This window comes from Camelina sativa, chromosome 16 (assembly GCF_000633955.1).
Source record: "Camelina sativa cultivar DH55 chromosome 16, Cs, whole genome shotgun sequence".
NCBI lineage: Eukaryota > Viridiplantae > Streptophyta > Magnoliopsida > Brassicales > Brassicaceae > Camelina > Camelina sativa.
Genome location: NC_025700.1, coordinates 19,924,973 through 19,948,449, shown reverse-complemented (window position 1 = coordinate 19,948,449; position 23,477 = coordinate 19,924,973). Strand labels below are relative to the sequence as shown.

General features: G+C 39.6%; 9 protein-coding genes across 11 annotated transcripts; 7 read left to right on the top strand and 2 right to left on the bottom strand.

Moving 5' to 3' along the window:
* LOC104751385 (DNA ligase 1-like) lies at positions 82-4,450 on the top strand. The gene is made up of 11 exons (XM_010473316.2): positions 82-891; positions 979-1,033; positions 1,137-1,236; positions 1,336-1,549; positions 1,711-1,844; positions 2,209-2,803; positions 2,951-3,053; positions 3,170-3,222; positions 3,348-3,500; positions 3,594-3,857; positions 3,958-4,450. Exons 1-11 carry the CDS (start codon positions 139-141, stop codon positions 3,967-3,969), a joined length of 2,436 nt encoding a protein of 811 aa, XP_010471618.1. The 5' UTR covers positions 82-138; the 3' UTR covers positions 3,970-4,450.
* On the top strand, positions 4,758-7,019 carry LOC104751384. The gene is made up of 5 exons (XM_010473315.2): positions 4,758-5,786; positions 5,871-6,285; positions 6,365-6,429; positions 6,529-6,888; positions 6,975-7,019. Exons 1-5 carry the CDS (start codon positions 4,758-4,760, stop codon positions 7,017-7,019), a joined length of 1,914 nt encoding a protein of 637 aa, XP_010471617.2.
* On the bottom strand, positions 7,168-7,932 carry LOC109129611 (uncharacterized protein At4g04775-like). Its single transcript, XM_019238068.1, has 2 exons — positions 7,635-7,932; positions 7,168-7,568 (listed from the first exon to the last, which is right to left on the bottom strand). The coding sequence occupies exons 1-2, from the start codon at positions 7,803-7,805 to the stop codon at positions 7,290-7,292; spliced, it is 450 nt and encodes a 149-aa protein (XP_019093613.1). The 5' UTR covers positions 7,806-7,932; the 3' UTR covers positions 7,168-7,289.
* LOC104751382 (uncharacterized membrane protein At1g75140-like) lies at positions 8,243-10,673 on the top strand. The gene has a single exon (XM_010473313.2). It carries the CDS (start codon positions 8,515-8,517, stop codon positions 10,438-10,440), a length of 1,926 nt encoding a protein of 641 aa, XP_010471615.1. The 5' UTR covers positions 8,243-8,514; the 3' UTR covers positions 10,441-10,673.
* On the top strand, positions 10,681-12,676 carry LOC104751383 (cytochrome P450 734A1-like). Its single transcript, XM_010473314.2, has 4 exons — positions 10,681-11,255; positions 11,375-11,619; positions 11,703-12,069; positions 12,160-12,676. Exons 1-4 carry the CDS (start codon positions 10,764-10,766, stop codon positions 12,577-12,579), a joined length of 1,524 nt encoding a protein of 507 aa, XP_010471616.1. The 5' UTR covers positions 10,681-10,763; the 3' UTR covers positions 12,580-12,676.
* Positions 12,775-13,424, top strand: LOC109129700. The gene is made up of 2 exons (XM_019238400.1): positions 12,775-13,199; positions 13,335-13,424. Exons 1-2 carry the CDS (start codon positions 12,925-12,927, stop codon positions 13,375-13,377), a joined length of 318 nt encoding a protein of 105 aa, XP_019093945.1. The 5' UTR covers positions 12,775-12,924; the 3' UTR covers positions 13,378-13,424.
* Positions 14,202-17,113, top strand: LOC104751381 (J domain-containing protein required for chloroplast accumulation response 1-like). The gene is made up of 9 exons (XM_019238399.1): positions 14,202-14,726; positions 14,812-15,443; positions 15,539-15,933; positions 16,013-16,130; positions 16,220-16,269; positions 16,370-16,435; positions 16,523-16,600; positions 16,681-16,857; positions 16,970-17,113. The coding sequence occupies exons 1-9, from the start codon at positions 14,245-14,247 to the stop codon at positions 17,006-17,008; spliced, it is 2,037 nt and encodes a 678-aa protein (XP_019093944.1). The 5' UTR covers positions 14,202-14,244; the 3' UTR covers positions 17,009-17,113.
* LOC104751380 (DNA-3-methyladenine glycosylase 1-like) lies at positions 19,847-22,595 on the top strand. 3 transcript variants are annotated; one of them, XM_010473310.2, is made up of 5 exons: positions 19,847-20,363; positions 21,009-21,150; positions 21,230-21,283; positions 21,872-21,959; positions 22,047-22,595. In XM_010473310.2, exons 1-5 carry the CDS (start codon positions 19,976-19,978, stop codon positions 22,359-22,361), a joined length of 987 nt encoding a protein of 328 aa, XP_010471612.1. In that variant the 5' UTR covers positions 19,847-19,975; the 3' UTR covers positions 22,362-22,595. The 3 variants fall into 3 exon arrangements, with proteins under 3 accessions (XP_010471612.1, XP_010471611.1, XP_010471610.1); XM_010473309.2 differs by having other exon boundaries at positions 21,230-21,307; positions 21,896-21,959; XM_010473308.2 differs by lacking the exons at positions 21,872-21,959; positions 22,047-22,595 and adding an exon at positions 21,459-21,846 and having other exon boundaries at positions 21,230-21,371.
* On the bottom strand, positions 22,609-23,474 carry LOC104753849 (protein BRASSINAZOLE-RESISTANT 1; the record flags this gene model as incomplete). Its single annotated transcript, XM_010476042.1, has 1 exon — positions 22,609-23,474. A coding segment is annotated over one exon (570 nt), but the record flags the coding sequence as incomplete, so codon positions are not given.

Below are 23,477 nucleotides of genomic sequence, written 5' to 3'. Positions count from 1 at the left end.
TAGAGGCGCCAAAATTCGAAATATTTGGCGCGTAAATTCTCGAGCGTTTATACATTTTCATCCTTTTCTCACTAATTCATTCTGCTTCAGAACCATTTGGGCACCGTCTAATTTTGGCCAGAGATTACAATCAGAGAGATGAATAGCGAAGAGCAGCTTTCTCCTATCGGAGAATCGAGTGTCCCAGTTCCAAACAGGATGCTACGGCGGTTGAAGAAAGCTAACTCAATCTCCGATTTATGCCCTAGATCTGAAACCCTCGATTCCGCCGGCGAGGATCTGGGTAGGCCTGGATTGCAGTCTGCAAATGCTTTCGGTGGATTCGAGGAAGAAGAAGATGATGGGCTACGATCTGATCTCGAGGGTTTGGGTGTGGAGGATGGAGTTAGCGCGAGGAAGGTACTTGATTTTGATTCGGTGTCTGAGTTTAATCAGGCGAATGAAGATCCGGGTGAGAAAGGTGAAGAAGAAGACGAAATCCCTGATTTGAGGGAAAGTGACGAAATTAGGGTTTCCGAACCGACGGAAGCTGGAAAGGAGCGGCCTGAGTTTGACTCCCCAATCAATGAATTGAGCGAGAAAGGCGAAGAATACGGTATCTCTGATCTGGAAACAAGTGATGAAATTAGGGTTCCGGAATCAACGGAAGCTGGTAAAGAGCGGACTGAGTTTGATTCCGCAGTCGATGAATTGGGAGAGGAAATTAGGGATTCGGAATCAGAAGAGGAAATTAGGGATTCGGAAACCAAGGAAGCTGGGAAGAAGCGAGCAGCTCTGGAGTCAAGTGATGGCAAGGGGAATGAGAACAAAAGGGATAAGAAGAGGAACAAGAAGAGTGATGACTTTGATGAGCTGCCAATCTCTACTGCTTCCATGAACATGACTAAGAAGGTTAACTCTCTATTTCTTAGTAGAAAGGTAACTTTGCAATGTTCGTGCTGGGTTTAACTGGTGTCACTGTTCTTTGTTCGTCTGTAGGAAAGAAGAGAGTATCTTGATCAGCTTCGTGCAGAAAACCAGAGACTCTTGCGAGGTAGTATATGATAGTCTCAAAACACTTTTCAGCAGTGTTCATTGCAACGTTTTGCAGGAAACTGACAATTGTGGTTGGCTTGGTGTTGTTCTTTTTATGATAGAAACGAGAGATGCTGCCTTTGAACCTACCCCTCTTGTCCGAAAGCCGATTTCATCCGTATTGGAGAAAATTCGAAGAAGAAAAGAGGAGATTTCAAAACAGTGAGTTTTTTTTTTAATATATTTTCTTCACCACTTCCCTACTATAATCTCTTTTTCTTATTAACAGTGTTTGTGTGTTATCGTTTATGGTGTTGCCAGATTCCTTAGAAGGAAGAAATCTGAACCTATCGACATATGCGACAGGGATGATTTGGAGGAAGTTGTAGCCGAAGAGAAGGATGAAGATATGAATTTAGAAAGTACAAGCAAGCAAAACTCTGGAGGACAGCATTGCTCGGAGGACTCTGCAGGTCCATCGGGGAACTTAGACAGTCCCTCTAACAAAATTGCTGAAAATAACCCTACTCATCAGGTGAGCCAACTCATGTGTAAATACTTCTTTGCACAATCAGGAAGTAGTTTTCTGTTCTGTTAATTTGATTATTGATTTTTGAGGTACAGTGATTTATGAATGTTTGAATGCTCGTCCAATTAAATATAAAGCTGACTCTCCCATATTTTTTTTTAAATTAGGATCCATCCTTGTGTCCACAAACGATTAACTCTGGAGATGAACTTCTAGAGAAGACTTCAAGCCGACCTTTGGAAGAAGTAACGACACCTTCTGTAGTTGCCATGAACCTCAAACTCAATCCGTCTCCTGACAAGTGAGTTTATCTTTTGATTTGGTTACAAGTGGAAATATAATTAGCTAGAACATTGGCATGCTCGTTTATTTAATTTTGGCAAGCTATACATAATGCAGTCTTTACACGTTCATAATATTTTATGGACAAATGTTAGTTTCAGTACATGAATACCTTGTGTTCTGTGCCATAATCAGAAAAGCCAGTTGTTTCTGTTAAGTTTAGTTATATTGTGTATACTGACTCTCTCAGTTTTTTTTTTTTATCTTTTGTATCCATCCTTATGCATTGAATAGCTTGCTTTCTGTGCCATAATCAGAAAAGCCAGTTGGTACTGTAGAGTTCAGTTATATTGTGTATACTTAGGCTTGCTTTCTCTCTGCAGATCTTCTAAAGTAGCAGAGGACATGAAGGAAAATTCTGATTCTGAGACCCATGATGAACCTGGTGACCCTGTTAGAAAATTTATTGATGAGGATGCTGAAGAAGAAGATGACAGCGACAATGATTTACTCCGATTTGAGGATGAGGATGATGACGAAGATGAAGAAGATGATGATCTTAGGGATATGATTGTCAGTCAATTTAAGGAAGATGCAACTGATAAAGATAGACGTAATGAACTGCATCAGAAGTGGCTCGAGCAACAAGATGCTGCAGGGACAGAGAAACTCTTACAGAAGCTACAACGTGGTTTGCAACAGGATGAAACATTATTGTCTGAAGAGGAAGATGAAGATGACGATGATGAAGAGAGGGCTGAAGATGCTGATGATGAAGAAGTGCAAAAACCTAACGTCAATGAAGATGAAAATGAAGATGAAGAAGATCCGAGTCATGCAAATTCCATGCGAATGACCATAAAGAAAATAAAGGAAATGATCCCTTTAATGTTCACAGATGAAGATGATGTTTATGTGTCATCTGACGATGAGGAAATGGAAAAGAAGCTTCTGCAACAGCGATTACTCAGGAATATGGTAGGTGAACCCGGTTCAAAAGTTCTTCTGTATGCTCCATATTATATCAGTTGATCCAACATACCTCTATATGGTTAAGACTGAAAAGCTTGTTTGATGTTAAGCTCGTGCTACCCCATGATTCTCGATCATTGTTGTTTGAAACAGGAGCTAAAGTCCAAGTCTTCACCATCTATTGGGGATGAAAACTCTGAGGAAATTCTTCGCCACATCAAGAAGCCTGAGATCAAGAAGAAAGCAAAAACTTCTTGTAAGATTACATGCAAATTTCTCCCTCTGTTTGTGTAATCATCGGCTGAGTTTTAGTTTATATATACACATTGCTGTTTGCTTATAACTATTCTATTTGAATTGTTTTGTTTTCAGCTTATAAAGAGAGGGCACTCATGGGAATGAACAAAAACCCTGCGGCATCCAAGGTATAAAGCCTACTTCAGTTACTTTCACATACCAATAAAGTTCTTAGAGAAGTCACTCTTTAAGACTTACTAGAAACAGGACAAGGAATTGCAGCTTCTTTACTCATGCCGTTAATCTTTTGCAGTCATCATTCTTGGGTAGACTTACAAAGAGTTCCATATCAGAAGGATCTCGCAAGCGCGGTTTAAACGTTGTACGTGGCTATATATTCGAACGTGATGACAGTAACACCAAAAGCTCAAACTTAGTGCCAGAAGAACCTTCAGCTCCGGAGACGGTATAGTTCTCTCTCTCTCTCTCTATTAAAACACACACCATCTCATAAAGATTTCTGGTGCAGACATTAATCTTTTGTTCATTACAATCGCAGATTATTCAAGAAAAAAGCAGACCAAAAAGAGCTCCGGCAAAATTCACTGCCTCACAGTCACAAGAAAGATCAGCGACAGTACAGGCGACGACGGTGGTGGAGGAGACGAGCAAGAGGCAACGAGCAACCTTGTACGAGATTCTAAAGATGTCATCAAAGAAAACTTGCTTCAATTCACGGGAGACAGTGATAAGCAGCGACCACACTGAGTCTATATTTGCTGCTTTCAAATTGGATAAAAAAACAGTTAAGACGAATCCAAAAGTAAACACCCTCTCCCTTTGATTAAATGTATTCTTGTGAAATCAATTCTCCATTTTTCCTTTTTAACAGTTTTTTTTTTAATCTAACGAATTTTTAACAGGAAAAGAGATGAAACCAGGTAAAACAAAAAGATAAAGAGAACAGTGGCAATGTGTTTTGGGAGGAATTCAGACGAAAGACATTGTTGTTGTGATGAAAAAGCACGTGTGATGAACGTGATTCAATGGTCCAGCTCTTTTTGTTTATGTGTGGACAGGACACCGCAAAAACGGCGTAGGACCGCGCGTTATGGCATTTTCCTGATCAGATATCAGTCTCGATTCTCAAGTACATAGGTTGCTACAGAGATTTTTGTGGGAGATAAGGTCGTCCATCGTAGTCATTCGAATCGACTAATTATTGAAAGTTATTGAAGAAACCCTTTCTCAAAAGGAAATCGCAAACAGTTTTTATCACATGTTGTAATAATTTATACCGAAATTAAACTTGTTGGCATAAAACGGGCCGACGGTCTATTTCTCCACGAGATGTATTGTATCGAATCAGATAGATCTCGTTCTTTACCCTCGGTCTATATTTCCCCGAAATAAAAGTTCGAAACCTATATCTCCCCGAATAAAAAGTTCGAAAGTTATATCTCCACATTTTAATTTTTCTACATCAATTAACCCATAATCGTGGATTATATCGGTTTACTATTTACCTAACCGATTAAGAAAAAAACTAAACCTTCATTATACCAAAGCAAACCCGATTTCGACCCGATTAACTTCGATATCGAAAAACCCCAATTTGCGAAGAACCCTAGATAGTGAAATCCAAAAAATCCCCAATTTGCGAAGAACCCTAGATAGTGAAATCCAAAATCAATATCGATATTCTTTAGCGAAGACAACGATAATGGCGATTGTCGTTTCAGATGCAGAGTTTGGTGGAGATTTCGACGAAGAAGCCAACGACAGAGATGACTTTCACATCGACCAGTTGGTGAATGAGTTCGTCGATGAACCACCAGTCCGCCATGATGTGTATCCGGAGAGTGATACCGATGAAAACGGTGACGGTACAGAGCCAGTTCACACACATATCAGGCGCGGTGATGGGCATTTGTACGATAAGCAGACATTCTTCAGTGGAGTCGCTTTCAAAGAAGCAGTGACGGACTATGTTCTCAGAACTGGAAACAATCTGAAGCAATACAGGTATGATAAAAACAAAATTGGCTTTATATGTGTTGGTTGTAATGGAGATGATGGTTCACGGTGTGAGTGGAAGGTGTATGCTGCAATTCTGCCAAGTGATAATATGTGGAGGATTAGAAAGTTTAATGATAAGCATAGCTGTATCCCTAATGGAGAATGTGAGATGTTTAAGGTTCCACATATAGCTAGGTTGTTTCTTGATAAGATTAGAGATAATCCTGAGTACTTCATGCCAATGAAAATGGAAGAAATCATAAAGGAAAGGTGGAAGATTAGTGTCACTAGGCATCAATGTCAGGCCGCTAGAAAGAAGGCACTAATTTGGATTGATAAGGAGTATGATGAACAGTTTGCTAGATTAAGAGATTATGCTGCTGAGATATTAGAATCTAACAAGGATTCACATGTAGAGGTTGAATGTGTGACGACTGATGATGGGAAAGACATGTTCAATAGGTTCTATGTTTGTTTTGACAACATAAGAAGAACATGGAAAGAGACTTGTAGGCCTCTAATAGGAATTGATGGTTGCTTCCTAAAGAATAAGGTGAAGGGACAGCTTTTGGTAGCTTTAGGTAGGGATGCAAACAATGGTATTTATCCAATAGCATGGGGGGTGGTTAAAGTTGAAAACACAGATAATTGGGTTTGGTTTATGAAGTTGCTAAAGACTGACCTTGGATTGAATGATGGTGATGGCTTTATACTGATTTCTGATAGGCAAAAGGTAATTTTTTATCTCTTGGCTTGTAACTGATGTTGATAGTTCTTTTGTTTATGACAACTAACAATGATTATTCTTATTGTTTAGGGATTGATCAAGGCTGTTCAGCTGGAGTTACCAAAAATGGAGCATCGAATGTGTGTGCAACACATCTATGGGAACTTGAAGAAGCATCATGGTAATAAAACCCGAATGAAGCCACTATTGTGGGATTTAGCATGGTCTTACAATGAGGTGGACTACAAGCGGCACTTGGAGAGGATCTACTGCTATGATACTGGTGTGTACAATGATGTCATGAGGACAAATCCAAAAAGCTGGTGTAGGGCATTTCACAAGATTGGGAGTTATTGTGAAGATGTTGATAATAACCCCACAGAGTCTTTTAACAGCTCCATTAACAAGGCAAGAGAGAAACCATTCATTGCTATGCTAGAGACAATAAGACGACTTGCGATGGTGAGGATTGCCAAAAGGTCTGCAGAATCTCATTCTCACACAGGTAATTTCCTCATTTTCTTTTAAATGATGATGTTTGTTTATGGTTGTACACGATAATGATTGTGTATGCTTGTTTGCAGGGATTTATACTCCATATGTTGCATTGTTTATAGCTAAAGAGCATAAGTATGCATCTGAGTCGAAGGTCAGCTCAAGCACCAATGGAGCATATGAAGTAACGCATGGCTTAGATAAACACAGAGTCTGCCTGAAAAAAATGCTTTTTTCTTGCATGAAGTGGCAGATATGTGGCATCCCATGTGAACATGCCTATGCAGTCATCATCGACAAAACACTTGTAGCTGAGAACTATGTCTGTCAATGGTTCCGGACAGCTATGTGGAGAAGGAATTACACCGAAGGCCTCGTTCCACAGAGAGGTCCACGGTTTTGGCCTGAAACAAAGACTCCTAATGTGTGTTTACCAGATGAAGATAACGATCAAGCTAAAGAGAAGAAGACAAAGCCTGACAAAAAAAGGAAGAAGGGTGCTAATGAGTCGCCAACTAAGAAGAAACCAAAGGAGAAAAAAAGAATCATGCATTGTGGCATTTGTGGAGCAGCTAATCATAATTCTAGGTTCCACAAGAATGAATTTCCCAAGGTGAATGTATTTTCCTTTTCATGGTTTCAGTTTATGGAGCTTGTTTCGGTTTACTAATATTTCAATGTTTTATATTTGTTTTGCAGCCAAGTCAACCGGAACCAAGCCAAGGTTCACTCACTCAAGCTTAATCAAACTAGCTAAGTAGAAATAGGGTTCTAATTTTGTGGTTGCCTTGAATGTATTTTCGACCACATAGACTTGTAATCCCTATGTCTTTTGTCAAAAATTGAGATGTCTTTTGTTAACTGTTTTGTGAACGATTTAGGATTTCATTAATGATCATAACTTCTTAACTTTTGCTTCTCATTACCATCTCATAGTCTTTTAATAGCAACATATTACAACTGAAACAAAAACATAGCAACAACAAACTAAAGGAACAACACTCATCTCGTTCTTCAACCTAGTAGCTTAGTGAGACCAATCATGATCATACAAAAGAAGACTAAGACAATCATGATTTTCTTATGGCTTGCTTTGGCTTCAGACAAACCATCTTCAACCTTCTCAAATATCTCCTTCTCCATCTTCTCATAGACCATCTTCTCAAACTCAAACCTCTCTGTTCTGATCTCTTTCAGCTGCTTCTCAAGGTCAGCATTCTTTGCATTCAATGTGTCTATCTCATTGACAAATGCCTCATCAACCCATTTGAAAGTGTGTTCATCATTCCTAAGCTGCAACAATCCTAATGTTATACACGGAAACAGAAAAAAATCAAAAATAAAACAAAATCGACTTACCTTATTAGCTACGGCAAATTGACACCGATAATATCTCCTGTAAGGGTTGGAATCAGACTTCGATATCAAAGATATGATTCCTTCTCCGCACCAACATCTCTTTGGCACACCGATAGCCCTTCCTCTTCCCTGCAAACTAGATTCAGTGGAATTGGATGATACATTACTCATTGTGATACTCAAACTCGTAAATGAAAGAAGAAGTAATCTCAAGAAGAAGAACCAAACTCAATAAAAGGAATCGATTATGAACAACGAAAATCGATTTTAGGTTTTATTTGGGGATTCTGGGTTTATGATCAAACGGGTCGGGTTTTATTACCAAACTGGTTCAACATATGGTTTACATTCGAAACATATCTGGTTTGGTCTCAGGTTTAGACGGTAAACCAATATAATCCAGAATTGTGGAGATATAGCTTTCGAACTTTTTATTCGGGGAGATATAGGTTTCGAACTTTTATTTCGGGGAAATATAGACCGAGGGTAAAGAACGAGATCTATCTGATTCGATACAATACATCTCGTGGGGAAATAGACCGTCGGCCCGCATAAAACAAATGAAAACTTCTATGATCCCAAAAATAAAAATCTAAGGATATATTTTTTTTTGCTTCTTCCGTTGAGCTTCGCTGCTGAGACTGAAGAAGACCGAGAGAGAGTTTCGGACAAAGAAAAATAAATTTTTGTTTGACAATTTCTATTTTAGTTTTCTCTTACCTCAACGTTGGTTTGACTTGCAAGAGAAAATCTCAGATAGATTCTGACCGGATAAATCTTCTTCTTTCCAGATCCGAATCATCCCTCTTCTGTTAGAAGATCTACATAAAAATGGCGGTTACTTACTGATTTTCAGAAGTAAAAAAAAAGGGACCCTTTGATGCCCACTTTAATGGCGGATTCTCGAAAAGGCAAGTCCTTTTTTTTCTGCTTCTCCTTCTTTGTCTCACTTAGTTTGCTTTTCCTTTTACCGTCTTTCTCGGGTGCATCTACTGTTGTCACCGCTTCCGAGTCCGAGTCCGATCCGATTCTGTTCGAGAACTCAGATGCTTCTCCTGGAGTCGTCGTGACCAGCAGCGAATCCGACAGACAAAGTGTTTCGTTGCATAGACTCGAGGAACTTGTTAGGAATCTTACGGAAGTAGTTGCTAGGTTAGATGCTAAGTTATCTGATGAAACTCTGATTAAGGTAAAGAAAGAGATCAGTCGTGATGAGATCGAAGAAGAAGGGATTAATAGAGAGAAAGCCAAGGCTTTTTCTGTGACAAAGTACAGTCCTTTCTGGTCCGAGAGATTCGAATTCACATCAGCTGTGAAATTAGACTCCGACGCTACTTGTATCAACGTGTTGCCGTTTCGAGATTACGAAGGTTTAAGCAAGTATTTCGCAGTTGGGGATTCTAGTGGTAGGGTTTTTGTCTTCTTGAGAAATGGTGATGTTTTGGTTGAGTTTTTCACTACCTGCGATTCACCAGTCACGGCGATGGTGTCTTACATGTCTGTGTATAAGAACGAGAGCTTTGTTGTGACTGGTCACCAGAGCGGAGTCATCTTGTTGCATAGACTCCGCGAGGGCTCAATCGGGGAAGACTGGAGTTCCGCTGTGATGGAATGTGTTGGCAAGTTTGTTGGCATTGAGGACGGTTTGGAAGTGACTCTACTGGAAGTGCATCATGTGGGTCGAGTTAGGTATATATTGGCGACGGATCTTAGCGGAAAGCTCACGGTTTTCTCTGCGAACAGAACGGTTTATGGCTCCGTTACCCCATCTAGTAGACCGCTTGTGTTCTTGAAGCAGAGGCTGTTGTTTCTCACTGAGACTGGTGCTGGTTCATTGGACTTAAGAAGCATGAAGATCAAAGAATCTGAGTGTGAAGGTTTAAACCATTCTCTAGCGAGAAGTTATGTTTTTGATGCGTCAGAACGGTCTAAAGCTTACGGATTTACATCCGAAGGCGAGATCATTCACGTATTGCTCCTCGGAGATATCATGAACTTCAAATGTAGAGTGAGATCAAAGAAAAAGGTTCAGTTGGAGGAGCCTGTAGCGTTACAAGCCATCAAAGGTTATCTACTTGTAGTCAACCAAGAGAAAGTCTTTGTATACAATGTATCGACTCAACACTACGTTCCAACCACTGGTCCTCGGCTTCTTTTCCCCGCTGCATTGGAAGATATCAGATCAACGTTCTTGAGCCATCGAGAATCATCTAAAACCACTTATCACCAGAAGCGCGAAAAGGCAACAACTCCTTTGATAGCAAGCGACCGTGAAAAGCTGCTTGTGATGGGTTTAGGAGATGGATACGTCGCTACTTACAAATCAAAGCTTCCGATCTCCAAAGCAGAATTCAACACAATGCTTTGGAGCAGTCCTGTCTTCTTCTTCATACTTTTCTTATTTGGCGCTTGGCATTTTTTCGCCAAGAAGAAAGAATCTCTCACTGCTTGGGGACCTGACGATCCTTTCGCCTCCACAACAATGTCTTCTTCTACTACTACTACTACTACAACTGCACAAAACAGTTCCGCATTCGCTGAAACAATTAGGAGAAACGACGACCACATGGATCTTCGAAGAAGGTATGTCTCCCCATCTCAGTATCCCCCTGGAGCAGCAACAAGTGCTTACCGTTCAGTAGGCTCTAACGACCCGAACTCAAGAGCACCAGTGGAAACTACTAACTACAGAACAACCGCACAGGAAATGAAATATCGTGGTGGGTCAGGTCTTGATTCAAGTGGGTTTGGTAAAAGAAGAGAGAGCTTGTTTGGTAACAACAAAGCTTTAGACGACGAAACTTAGCTCCTTTTTCTATTAACCGTCGCCGTTTTTTTCATAGTTCGTTATGTTCTTTTTTACCGGTCAACGCTTCATTTTCTTTTTTTTGTGATGTGTAAAAAACGCCGGCGAAGAAATAGTTTTTTTTTACCGGTAGCTTTGTTTCTCCGGTCACATCTTGTTCACACAAAATCTTTTTGTAATCTTCGTGTCGAATATCAAGAATCAAAGATCAGATTAAAAAATGTTTTTTTCTTTTTTTTTTTGTCTTTTCGATATTCCAATAAATGAAATTGAAGCAGAGAGACAGAGAGAGTTGAAGATAACTACTACTAAGTAAACCAACTATGACAGTGCTCTTCATCATCGTCTTGGTCTTTTTCTTCTTTCTTGTCTTCAGATTCATCTACAGCTATCTATGGGTTCCTTGGAGAATCCAATCTCACTTCAAGAAACAGAGCGTGACGGGTCCTCGTTACCGGATATTCACCGGAAACTCCGGAGAGGTGAGCCGATTAACGGCGGAGGCGAAAGCAAAGCCGATTCCTTCCGGGAACAATCCTCATGAGTTCGTCCACCGTGTGGCGCCTCACTACCACGAGTGGTCACGTGCCTACGGGAAGACGTTTCTCTACTGGTTCGGGTCGAAACCGGTTGTGGCAACGTCGGATCCGAGATTCATCCGAGAAGCTTTAACGACGGGTGGGTCGTTTGATCGAATCGGGCATAACCCTTTGTCTAAGCTGCTTTATGCTCAGGGTCTTCCTGGTCTTAGAGGCGATCAATGGGCTTTCCATAGAAGAATCGCTAAACAAGCTTTTACAATGGAGAAACTCAAGGTATAGTTAGAAACTAAGCTCTGTAATTCAGACAATATAGTGCCAGTCTCTAGTTTAGTTTAGATGTTACCAAATCCGAAACTTGATTACTTCTAAAGCTGAGATCTTTGTTGTTATAGAGGTGGGTGCCGCAAATGGTGACAAGTACTATGATGTTTTTGGAGAAATGGGAGGAGATGAGAAACGGAGCAGAAGAGATTGAGTTAGAGGTACACAAAGAGATGCACGATTTGTCTGTAGATATGTTATCAAGAACAGCTTTTGGGAACAGCGTGGAGGAAGGGAAAGAAATCTTTGCGCTGCAGGAGCGTATGATGCGTCTTTTCTATCTGGTTCGATGGAGCGTTTACATCCCCGGATTCAGGTATGTCTTATGGGACATCTTTCTAGTTTAGAGAACAAGTTTGAAACAAGAACCTTAGTGCTAATTTTCAAATGCTGGGTTAGATTCTTTCCTTCGAAGACTAATAAAGAGATATGGAGGATCGAGAAACAAATCCGTGGTTCTATCCTGAAACTGATAGAAAGCAACAAAACAACAGCTGTTGAGTACTCAGGAACTATGCTTCAGGCTTTTATGTCTTCTTACACGAATCAGAATGGTCAAGAAGAGAAGCTTGGGATTGAAGAAGTTATAGACGAATGCAAAACCTTCTACTTTGCAGCTAAGGAAACAACTGGTAACCTTCTGACGTTTGTTTTAGTTCTCTTAGCTATGCACCAAGAATGGCAAAACATTGCTCGGGAAGAAGTCATACGCGTCCTCGGACCAACCGGGTTTCCTACTCTAGACGTCTTACAAGATCTCAAGGCTGTACGTCCTTAAACCCCAACTTAAGTATGGTTTCAAGAGACACTGATTCTTAACACCAAATACTTTTATTTTTTTTGTCTCTGCTAACAGCTAAGTATGATAATCAACGAGACTCTCCGGCTCTACCCTCCAGCAATGACACTAAACCGTGACACACTTAGGAGAGCTAAGCTCGGAAACCTTGACATTCCTGCAGGAAGTCAAATATATCTATCAGTTGTCGCGATGCACCACGACACAGAAACATGGGGAAACGACGCAGAGGAGTTTAATCCGCGTAGGTTTGAAGATCCTAAGAAACAATCAGCTCTGCTTGTACCGTTTGGGTTAGGGCCGAGGACTTGTGTGGGACAGAATCTTGCTGTGAATGAGACCAAAACTGTTCTGGCTACGATCTTGAAGCATTACAGTTTCAGGTTGTCTCCAAGTTATGCTCATGCTCCTGTTTTGTTTGTGACCTTGCAGCCTCAAAACGGTGCTCATCTTCTCTTCAGTAGGATTTCGAGTTAAAAATACTACCAAGACTGGTCGGTATATATAGTTTCCGGTTTGATCCGGTTACTGTCGGATTTAAATTTAATCATCTAATGTACTTCGGTTTGGTATTTGTTATGGTCAGAACACACAATTATTATTATCAACCCATTATCTTCTTCCTCCAAACTCACCTCTGCAACTCCTAAAATCACAGATTTTGTGTTCATCTAATGGGCGGGAGAAAAGCTGATTTCTGTTCCCTTTAATCCTTTTTGTTGCTTCATAATTTGCGATATACTGTAATTTTATAAAACTCAGAAACACGCACTCAAGGTGTTCGACGAAATTCCGCAGAGAGGTTATATAACACTGTAGGAGATGCCACTAGAACCGATTAGGTTCTTGAGAACCAGCGCTGGCGTAATTGTTGGCGGGTTTGTGATCATAAGCGCTGTTTCCTCAGCAGCTATAGGAGCATTTCGATATACAATTGAAGAGAAACGGAAGAGAAACGGATTGGCTTGTAGAGTTTGTCGTGGAAAAGGGTTTTACATATGCAAATTATGCAAAGGAAACGCAACGATTAGATGGTCACCGTTGTACGATCCAGTTTGTATCAATCCATGTCTTTGCCCTACTTGCGATGGTCAAAGGTTTTTCCTTTACTGTTTCTTTTTCTCCTTCAATGGTTATATTAACACAGGATACCATACTGAAAGAGAGAATGGTCCTACTCCATCTAACATCTAACTAGGTATACTGTTTTTTTTTTTTTTTTAACATTGCAGGATACAACGATGTCTCAACTGCTTAGGAAAGGAGTACTATTAGGCATCAATTAGGCTTTATGATTTGATCATTTCTGTGCTTTTTGAAACCTAACAGTTTGGTTTTGGTACGATTTTTAATTCGAATAGTGTGGATTTGAGGTGGAAATGATACATAATTTGGTCATTGCTATTTTAGAATCGTAATAAATTTGGTTGTGCTGAGTTTGGCAATTCTGCCTAAACCTAGTTAGATGTTAGATGGAGTAGGACCATTCTCTCTTTCAGTATGGTATCCTGTGTTAATATATAACCATTGACCAAGAACAGTGCCAGTCGCCAGTACAAACAAGATGCACTTGATAGCTTCCCCTATGGTTCTGACTTCTGACTTCTGATTGATAAGAGAGATTAGATGCTTGTTAAGCAAGATATCCAAAAAAAAATCCAATGGCAGATTTTTTCCGTAGTACTTCTTCTTCTGTAATCTGTAGTATGAATCTTGTGCATCCTACGTACTTGCTGAAACCTCAACTATACTGTTAACCTTCTTCTATACCCAGAAAAGTCTCTTTTAACTCTTTATTATTATTCCTGACCACACAAAAAAAAAAGATTGTTATGAGAGAGACAAAAAAAAAAACAAAAGATTGGGCAAGAAAAGAGAGAGATGGAAGACGAAGAGAGTGAAAGAGTTTGGCTTTATGTGTTGTTTTATCCACAAAGAAGACTCTTTTTTAAGATTCTTCTCTCTGTAGTCACCGGAAAATCCCTTTTTTTTTTTTGTGGTTTCAAATGAAACGGAACCCCACATTTACCTCTCTGTCTTTGTCTTTTTTTTCTTTTCTTTCTTTTCTTTAAACCTTAATTGTTTCAGCCTTAGTTACTTCCTCTGTATCCATCTGACAGAGCAATCTTCAATTTAGTGCTTATGCAGACATTACAAAGCTCAGAAACCGTTCTTTTAGCCTCCTCCAGCTCACCACCACTCGTGTTACGTAATCCCAGCGGCGTTAATGACGACGTTGACATCGATTTCGGTGACGTGTTCGGTGGTCCTCCTAAGAGACGCTCTAAAGTAGTTGTAGCTAATAATAACGAAGCCACGCGGCATAGCTTCAGCGAATCCGCTCTCCGGCGGCGTGACGTCATCGCCAACATCGGCGCTCTGGTTCCTCAAGACGAGAAGCCTGTCTTCGGAGAAGAGACGTCGGTCCGGCGTCGTTTCACCAGCGATGATTTCTTCGACGATATTTTCAGAGTGAATGAATCGTCGTCTTCTTCTTCTTCTTCGCCGATGATGATGAAGAAGAAGGAGCGAGAACCGTTCGGGTCATCACTTCTGGGTTCTCGGATCCTTAGCCCGGCTCTCAAACCCGAATCTTCAGGGACTTCGTTTCCTGCTCAGTTCAGGTCTGTTTAATATATAACACTAAGATTAGTTTCATAATCATATTTGATAATTAGTTTTGTAATCTTTGACGACTTTGTTCCTTAGTTTACCTGCAAAAGCAAAGGAGATTCCCACATTTGGTTCAGCTACTCGTAGTTTAAGCAAGAACAAAGAAACTGTTTCGAGCTCTCCTTTGTCAAGAACTTCTAGTAAAGCCGATATGGTCTCTACTGGTAAATCAGATTCAGATGGTTCTTGTGATGATACTCCAAGAGTTGTTGTTACTGGCAAAGGCAGGCAGTTTCATTTCTCTATCTACAAGTGGCCTAATAAAGGAGTTCCTGTTGTCATTTGGGGCAGTTCTAGATTGAGTTCTATGTCTAAAGCTGAGGAGACAACAACCCCTGTGACATTGAGTGGTCCTCAATCTACTTCTTCTGTTGAGAAAGCGGGTAAAGATGTTGAAGAAGAAGGAGAAATTGGTTTATCTAGTTTGAATGAGGAAAAGAAGACATCCAAGAAACGTCCTGGTGTTCAGACAGAAGAAGTGAAAACAGAATTTGATTTTGTGTCTGAACAGGCCTTCTCTGGTGTGTCAACGGCGCGTGAAGCTACTGTGAAGCCTCTTCATTCAGTTGATTCGATGTCTGAACAGGCCTTCTCTGGTTTGTCAAAAGCGTATGAAGCTACTGTGAAGCCTCTTCATTCTATTTTTAAGGATAATAATGAGAAGCAAGGTTGGTTTCTGCAGACTCATATATGTTTGTTTCGTTTGGTTGGGTTGGGTTAGCTTCCTTTTGTGGACTTCATTTTGGTTTCTTTGTCATTGCAGGTGAGGAAATAGTACCAGAGAGAGAAGTGAGAAAAGGTAAAGGCAAAGCCAAGAGCACGCGAAGTTCTACTGAAGATTCAAGAACAAAGAAGAAACCACAAGGCATGAAAAGTTCTTTGGATAGCCCGATACCCGATAAATCCAGCTTCGCAAGTTCATCCGCAACACCAGAAGTTGGCAAAGATGGAGCCAAAGGAAAAGTGAGTGACTTTGTTAAGATTTTCAGTCAAGGAGCTTCAGTTGGAGCAGGTGGGGAATCTCTTGGAAAAAGCTCTAGATGGAGGAGAGCTAAAGAAACTCCCAAGACTGATATTAATCATGACAGTGCTAATGACAAGGAAACTGTAAACATTTCTGATCAACCAAAGAAATCGACTTCAGATATTCCTGCTATGGTACTTAATCTGAAAATCAATATCTTGTTAGCTATTTGTTCCTTGGTTTGTGATGCCTTACTTATAAATATCATTGCAGGATCGGGATCAGAAGCGTCCACAAGCAACTCAGGAAAAGGTTTCAGATCGGGAGAGCCTGAAGAATAATAAGGCTCGTGGTGTTAATGAACAAGAAGAGCGTCAAGAACCAACCACAGGTAAGTTCTTGGACTTGGAGATGTATCCAACATTGTTATATCTACACAACTAAATAACATTTGAGCTTACCATTTTTTATTTCTGTCAGCACATACAACCTCGGAGGATATAGATGAGCCCTTCCATGTAAACTTTGATGTAATCTAATGCGCCCTTCAACCTTGATGTTTTTTTTTCAATCTAATATTGCGTATGTTTCTTGTAATGATTTTCGTGGAACTTGTAATGTGACGTGCAGGTGGAGGATATAACACAAGATGAAAACCAAATGGAAGAAACCACTAATAATGCTGAAGAAATCCAGGTAATACTATTGGAATTTGCAAAGAGATACATTTTCGATTTCTTTAACTCTCAAAACTAAAAGAAAGTGGAATCCGAACCTCTGTAGAGCATTGATGCTAAAATTCGCAAGTGGTCAAGCGGAAAGAGCGGAAACATTCGGTCTCTTCTGTCCACGCTGCAATATGTAAGTATTCTATTGATTATGTATATGCATGCATTAGCCTATTTGCATAAGTAAATGAATTTGGAAGTTTCAAATTACAGATTCTTTGGTCCGGGAGCGGGTGGAGACCAGTTCCTCTAATGGATATGATAGAAGGAAACGCGGTTAGAAAATCGTACCAGAGGGCGTTACTAATCCTTCATCCAGACAAACTACAACAAAAGGGTGCCTCTTCAAACCAAAAATACATGGCTGAGAAAGTTTTCGAGTTATTACAGGTTGTTAGTTACTACTATAACACACTACTGTTTTCATGAAAATTTTCATGATCATTAATTCTAATAAGCAAGTCCTTTTTTTCTTTCTTTTGGCTTTGATTCAACCATTTAGGAAGCATGGGACCACTTCAACACTCTCGGACCGGTTTAAAAGGAAAAAATATTTTAAGTGTTTTAGTTCGTAAACCAAAGGCTATGTATGTACAGATACACGGTTCTAATGAATCAAAAGAGAAGATGTTTGCAGAATACAGAATTTTAGGTGTCACAGGTTTTACAGCAACACACCAATTATATCAGATATAGACATATAGTTATATCACATCACATAAAAGGCTTTAAAGAGAGGTTTAAGAAAGATGTAGATGTAGACATGTAGTTAAAAGCCATATATAATTAATTGAGCTAAGCCATGTTTAAGAGGATGTAGAAGAACAAAATAGGTAACTCTAGTGTTTCTAAAGACACTCGCGGGCACAATGAGGGCAATTGGTGCCCTTGTCTTCCCACCAAAGAGGAAAGAAACAATGCTTGTGAAAAACATCCCCACAACTTAGCGCAATGCTATTACCGTGGGTCATGTCCTGATGACACAAGGTACATTCTACGATGTCAATCGGAGGTTCTGGAGCTAGTCCTTCTTTCCATACACCCATTTTCCATCCAGCAGCTTCACTCATAATGGAGAGTTCGACGAAAGCTTCAACAACGGTAAGCTCAAATAGTTGTGGTGCTCTTCCTTGCAAACAGAAACCCCGAGACTCAGCATATTGACATGTATTCTCCGCCAGATTCTCCAAATTCCAGTCTGGGTGCAGATTCCAATAATCTCCGAGTTCATCCGAAAGAAATCTCATTCTAAAAGTATCGTAGAGATCTGACCTGGAACCAGGTAGCTCAAATTTCATTGGAAAGTCATATGTTCTCGTCACTTCCGTCTGCGCCATCAGCATGTCCGGGCCTATGAGTGGGCGGTAGACGGTTCTAGTGATGTGGGTGCCATAAATCTTTATATAACACAAGCCGTCATGTAGCAACGGATCAGAACGTTCTTCAAAACGAAGCGGATAAAACTCCACAATGTTGGTATGCTCCCTCCCGTCGTCCATGTTGAGCGGTTGATGTAGAGAAATCTTACGTAAGATTTATGAAAGAGAGGTTTGTTTGGATCTCGAGATCGATTAGGGTTTCGTAATCGAATGACAGCAATTTGGAGGGTTTGTGGAGTATATATATAGAGACTAGGTAGGGTTGAANAAAGGAAGACAACAAATCTTTAGTCTTTTAGTTTTTACACGAAGGCTATATACAGTACAAGATACGGTTCTCTGAATCAAAAGATGTTTGCAGAATGCAGAAATTTTAGTTGGCACAGGTTTTACAGCAAGATTTGTTGTTTGTTTGTTGAGATCTATCTAATCATAAAAGGCTTATAAAAGAAGGTTAAGTACGTACGGAGGAGATATAGATAATAGTTAAAGGCCATATAATTAATTGGGCTAATAAGCCCAATAAAGGGGGTTTAGTAGTTAGCCGTTAGAAGAAGAAAACAAAGGCAATGGTAAGGTTGAGGTTGTGGTGGAGTTGGTGTTGTGTTGGCTTTTACGATTCTTTTTTTTTTTGGTTAACGGTAAGCTACTTTTTTAACTTCTACTTAAAGCTTTTGTTTGTATTCCCCATTATACCCTTCACTCAAAACACCGNTACTCTATCTATAACGGGCTTTTTTTAATGGGCCCTAACGTAATGAATTAGTAAGTTTTCAATTCACAGATTCTTTGGTCCGGTCCGGGAACGGGTGGAGGCCGGTTCCTTTAATGAATATGATCGAAGGAAACACGGTTAGAAAATCGTACCAGAGGGCATTATTAATTCTTCATACATACAAACTACAACAAAAGGGGTGCCTCCACACCAAAAAAAAAAAACAAAAGGGGGTGCGGCACCCCGGGTGCCTCTACAAACCAAAAAGGCAAAAATACATGGCTGAGAAAGTTTTCGTGTTATTATTACACGTTGGTGTTACTATAACTAATGTTTTATGGCAATTATATAAAACGTTGCAGGNACTCTCTGCCCAACTCTAAATTATCTATCTACCCTCCATTAATCATATGAGGTTTCTTTGCCGTCACACAAGTAACAAAGTTTACATACGTAGATAAAAATGATACAAGTGTGATAAGGATACGGATCATTAGAACCATAAACTTAATATTGTATTTGTAATTAAAAATGCGCCAATAAAAATTTTGGACTAAAATGAAGTTATACTAAGTAATTCGTGAAATTCTAGTTTGTCCTGTATTTTCTTCTTCCAGTTCTTGAGTGAATTCTTTTTCTTTAAGAGCATTAAAATAACATAAAGGAAGTGGGGGTCAAATAAAATTGGTTCATTGACAATCATTGTACTTCCCCCTCTTCGAGAAGCCAAAAGCTGTGTGATTGAGGGCACGAGCTACTGAAGCAGCTAACTTCGAGGTCGGGAGTAAAATAATGTAACAGTTGTTTCATTAATTTTACTGTATATGTGTATATGTGTCAAAGTCGTAAAAGCATGCGGAATTGAAGACTTTTGGTGCATTCTCCAAAAACATTCTTTAGGGTTTAAAACCCTCTAATTTTTATTTTTATTTCCAAGTAATGTAGTCATTGTTTCGTTACATTTTTACTGTATATATGGTTTAAAGTCATAAAAGCATTAAGACTTTGGTGTATTGAATTTTCAATTAATAATAACCATATAGTAGTAAGTTAGAAAATGCAGGCGGCAAACTTTAATCCTGAACTAATGAGACAAAAGCGTAATTTTCACGACATTACATGTAATAACACCATTAGTAACGGTGTCCTTTTCTGAAACCAAAAGCATAAATTAACCGAACACGTAAGCAATATTCACCGGCTATAACCGGTTTACCTTTCTTTATTAATTTGTTACCGTTTCTTCTTTGTTTCTTTTTAAAACCTCTCCAAATAAGCTCTCTCATTCATACTCTGTTCCATCTCTCTCTCTCTTTCTTCCTCTCCTGAGTCTGATCTCATCTCACTTTCCGATTTTACCCTCATATTACCTTCAAATTCTCCATCTCCCTACCCCTTCAAAGCTTCTTACGAGATGTCTGTAGTCTCTAAGCTTCGTTCTCCGGTTAAACCAATGGTTGTTGAGTCTCGAGCTATCCTCTGTTCAACCGGGAACAGATTCAAGGTTACGAACACAGAGATTACAAAGAAGCCACAACAACGAGTGACGAAATCTCCGGCGGCGAAGAAGAAGCCGGACTCGAGTTTGTCAGCTTCGACTGATGATTCATCTTCTTCCACTTCATCCTCGGAACGTTCAACGGTAAAGACGACGAACTCTGGGAAAATCATAACTCCGTCTAAACGGAACGGAGTAGTAACTACGAAGCTCAATGATGTCGCCGCCGTTGCCGTCGTTAAAGACATTTCTCCTAAAATTCCGGGACCGGTCAAGAGATGCCACTGGATCACACCTAATTCAGGTCTCTCTCTCTCTGACCACTTTTTATTATTTTTTTATCTTTTCCCTCTTTGCCTCGCTTAACTTTAATTTATATTTTACAATTTTTTCTACTATTTATTTTTAATTTATAAAATGTAGAATTTCGTTAATAACGAGGAGATCATGTTTTAAAAGAAGATGGAATAAAATGATTTTTTTTGTTTTAATGTTGGAAATAAAATGTTCTTTTTGGTTTTAATGTTAGAAATAAAAAATGTTGTAACATTATACCACAATGTAGAGAGACTTTGTTGTCCTTGTCGCACATTTAATGAATCTGCAAAGGAATTAAAAGATACTTACCCAATTTATTTCGTTTTTGGCCTCTAAAAAATATCTCTATCGACTTCACAAATGAAGAAGCCATGTGAATAATTGGTTTTTAGCCTTTTTTTTATGGTTTACGAAATGTAGTAACATTTTTTTTTTGAATATGTGTTAAAGTTTATAGAGGTGACAATCCGTTTTCATACATGTCTACAACATATTTATTGCACCCAGCAATAACTTGGTCTTGTAGTTGGGACATATAAGGACAAAAATCTTTCTTTTTTTCGTTGAAGATTGATTGATACTACTATATAAGTTTTTTCGGTTAATTATTAATAATGGTGCTTGATGACAGACCCGATCTATGTGTTGTTCCATGACGAGGAATGGGGTGTTCCAGTTCGTGACGATAAGAAACTCTTCGAGCTACTTGTGTTCTCACAAGCATTGGCTGAGTTTAGCTGGCCTTCAATCCTGCACAAAAGAGAGGACTTTAGGTAAACTTAGGCCACTGAATTTGACTATTTTGTGTTTTAATTTGGTGTACTAGTAAAAGGTTTTTGTTTCGTTTTGCAGGAAGCTCTTTGAAGAGTTTGATCCTTCAGCTATATCACAATTCACAGAGAAGAGGTTGACGTCTCTTAGAGTAAACGGGTGTCTAATTCTATCCGAGCAGAAGCTGCGAGCAATTGTAGAGAACGCAAAATCAGTTCTTAAGGTCGGTGCTGTGTGCTTTGATAAGAAATTGTGAATATTATGTGTTGAAAACTTATTTGAATCAGCTTTGGTTGTAAATTGAAAACAGGTCAAGCAAGAATATGGATCATTCAGCAATTATTGTTGGAGATTTGTGAACCACAAGCCATTAAGAAATGGCTATCGTTATGGTCGTCAAGTGCCGGTTAAGTCGCCAAAGGCAGAGTACATTAGTAAAGATATGATGCAGAGAGGGTTTCGCTGCGTTGGTCCTACTGTTATCTATTCCTTCTTGCAGGCCTCTGGCATTGTGAATGATCATCTCACAGCTTGTTTCAGATACCAAGAATGTAATGTTGAGACTGAGAATGAACTGAAAAGCCTTGAGATGGACACCAAACTGGATCTGCATTCTCCACGGCTTGTTTGATCAGCAACAGGGGATTGGATTATTAAGAAGATGAGTGAGCAGAGTTTGTATTCATTATGGAATGTAGCCTTTCNACAATTCACAGAGAAGAGGTTGACGTCTCTTAGAGTAAACGGGTGTCTAATTCTATCCGAGCAGAAGCTGCGAGCAATTGTAGAGAACGCAAAATCAGTTCTTAAGGTCGGTGCTGTGTGCTTTGATAAGAAATTGTGAATATTATGTGTTGAAAACTTATTTGAATCAGCTTTGGTTGTAAATTGAAAACAGGTCAAGCAAGAATATGGATCATTCAGCAATTATTGTTGGAGATTTGTGAACCACAAGCCATTAAGAAATGGCTATCGTTATGGTCGTCAAGTGCCGGTTAAGTCGCCAAAGGCAGAGTACATTAGTAAAGATATGATGCAGAGAGGGTTTCGCTGCGTTGGTCCTACTGTTATCTATTCCTTCTTGCAGGCCTCTGGCATTGTGAATGATCATCTCACAGCTTGTTTCAGATACCAAGAATGTGATGTTGAGACTGAGAATGAACTGAAAAGCCTTGAGATGGACACCAAACTGCATTCTCCACGGCTTGTTTGATCAGCAACAGGGGAATGGATTATTAAAAAGATGAGTGACCAGAGTTTGTATTCATTATGGAATGTAGCATTTGTAGCTAGCTCCGTTAATTGATTGTGCTTTTCTTCTAGCTAGCTTTGTCTAACTAGTTATTTGATGATGTGTTAGTGTTTGACAAAAAGATTGATTGCAGAGAATAAGGAATTTAACATTTTGTAAAAGCATATGTTCTGCAAAGTTTGGATCTTTGATGCATGGACTTGAGACATGAGACTAAGCAATTTGACAGGACACAAAACAGGTTCAAGCCACTAATTCATGTGACATTTGTAAGGGGACAGAATCATACATATATTAAGATATTTTATCTACAAATAATGCTTTTGAAACCAAATTCATGATTTGAACAAAACAAACCACTCTAACACTCCAATGCTTCTTCCATGGAGAAGGCTGTGAGCAGCATATTTGGATAGTAAGTGAGGAACATATGAGATTCCCATAAAGATCCAAATACCTGGAAGAAGAAACAATATGAGTATTTTGCCTAGTTTGTTCATATTGTCAACCACGAGCCTTGCCATTTCCAAGTGTAAGCTCAAGATCCTCCATACCAACATCATGTATCCTCTCTCCTTCCCACGGCTTAACTTGGCTATTCTCAAATTTAAATTCAGAGCTTTGACCAATCTCTTGGAACGCAGCAGCATTTGGAAACATCTGCGGAGGAGCGGGTTTCACAAGATTGAAAGTAGGAGAAGTTGGGACCATAGAGGCAGAGAACATAGGCTGCTGTTGCTGTTGAGCAAACTTCTGAAAGCTTATCCAATGACCAGAATCAACAGTGGAAGAGTCAGACTCATCACATTCAGGTATAGTAGCCGGGGTATGAAACTGGCGATGCGTCGGACTAGCAGGTGCAGAAACCGCATAGAAAGGATAGTTAAAAGACGCCATGGATTGTTTAGCAATAGCCATGGACTGCTGAGCAATAGAGTCCCAGTTGGGCAACGGTTTAGGATTCTTGGAAGTTGGAGACGAGATAGGTGGGGTAACGGGACAACTGTTTGAGATTCTGAGGGAAGGTAGAGAGGAAGGAATGCCACCGTTTCTGAGGAAGGGGAAGTAGGTGGAATT

Coding starts and splice junctions, on each gene's coding strand:
- LOC104751385 (XM_010473316.2), top strand. CDS start 139: ATGAATAGCGAAGAGCAGCTTTCTCCTATCGGAGAATCGAGTGTCCCA. Junction 892..978: donor CCATGAACATGACTAAGAAG/GTTAACTCTCTA, acceptor GTTCGTCTGTAG/GAAAGAAGAGAGTATCTTGA. Junction 1,034..1,136: donor AAACCAGAGACTCTTGCGAG/GTAGTATATGAT, acceptor TTTTTATGATAG/AAACGAGAGATGCTGCCTTT.
- LOC104751384 (XM_010473315.2), top strand. CDS start 4,758: ATGGCGATTGTCGTTTCAGATGCAGAGTTTGGTGGAGATTTCGACGAA. Junction 5,787..5,870: donor TGATTTCTGATAGGCAAAAG/GTAATTTTTTAT, acceptor CTTATTGTTTAG/GGATTGATCAAGGCTGTTCA. Junction 6,889..6,974: donor ACAAGAATGAATTTCCCAAG/GTGAATGTATTT, acceptor TTTGTTTTGCAG/CCAAGTCAACCGGAACCAAG.
- LOC109129611 (XM_019238068.1), bottom strand. CDS start 7,805: ATGAGTAATGTATCATCCAATTCCACTGAATCTAGTTTGCAGGGAAGA. Junction 7,569..7,634: donor AATTTGCCGTAGCTAATAAG/GTAAGTCGATTT, acceptor GGATTGTTGCAG/CTTAGGAATGATGAACACAC.
- LOC104751382 (XM_010473313.2), top strand. CDS start 8,515: ATGCCCACTTTAATGGCGGATTCTCGAAAAGGCAAGTCCTTTTTTTTC.
- LOC104751383 (XM_010473314.2), top strand. CDS start 10,764: ATGACAGTGCTCTTCATCATCGTCTTGGTCTTTTTCTTCTTTCTTGTC. Junction 11,256..11,374: donor TTACAATGGAGAAACTCAAG/GTATAGTTAGAA, acceptor TTGTTGTTATAG/AGGTGGGTGCCGCAAATGGT. Junction 12,070..12,159: donor TCTTACAAGATCTCAAGGCT/GTACGTCCTTAA, acceptor CTCTGCTAACAG/CTAAGTATGATAATCAACGA.
- LOC109129700 (XM_019238400.1), top strand. CDS start 12,925: ATGCCACTAGAACCGATTAGGTTCTTGAGAACCAGCGCTGGCGTAATT. Junction 13,200..13,334: donor CCTACTTGCGATGGTCAAAG/GTTTTTCCTTTA, acceptor TTAACATTGCAG/GATACAACGATGTCTCAACT.
- LOC104751381 (XM_019238399.1), top strand. CDS start 14,245: ATGCAGACATTACAAAGCTCAGAAACCGTTCTTTTAGCCTCCTCCAGC. Junction 16,270..16,369: donor CCTTCCATGTAAACTTTGAT/GTAATCTAATGC, acceptor TGTGACGTGCAG/GTGGAGGATATAACACAAGA. Junction 16,858..16,969: donor AAGTTTTCGAGTTATTACAG/GTTGTTAGTTAC, acceptor TCAACCATTTAG/GAAGCATGGGACCACTTCAA.
- LOC104751380 (XM_010473308.2), top strand. CDS start 19,976: ATGTCTGTAGTCTCTAAGCTTCGTTCTCCGGTTAAACCAATGGTTGTT. Junction 20,364..21,008: donor CTGGATCACACCTAATTCAG/GTCTCTCTCTCT, acceptor GCTTGATGACAG/ACCCGATCTATGTGTTGTTC. Junction 21,372..21,458: donor ACGCAAAATCAGTTCTTAAG/GTCGGTGCTGTG, acceptor AATTGAAAACAG/GTCAAGCAAGAATATGGATC.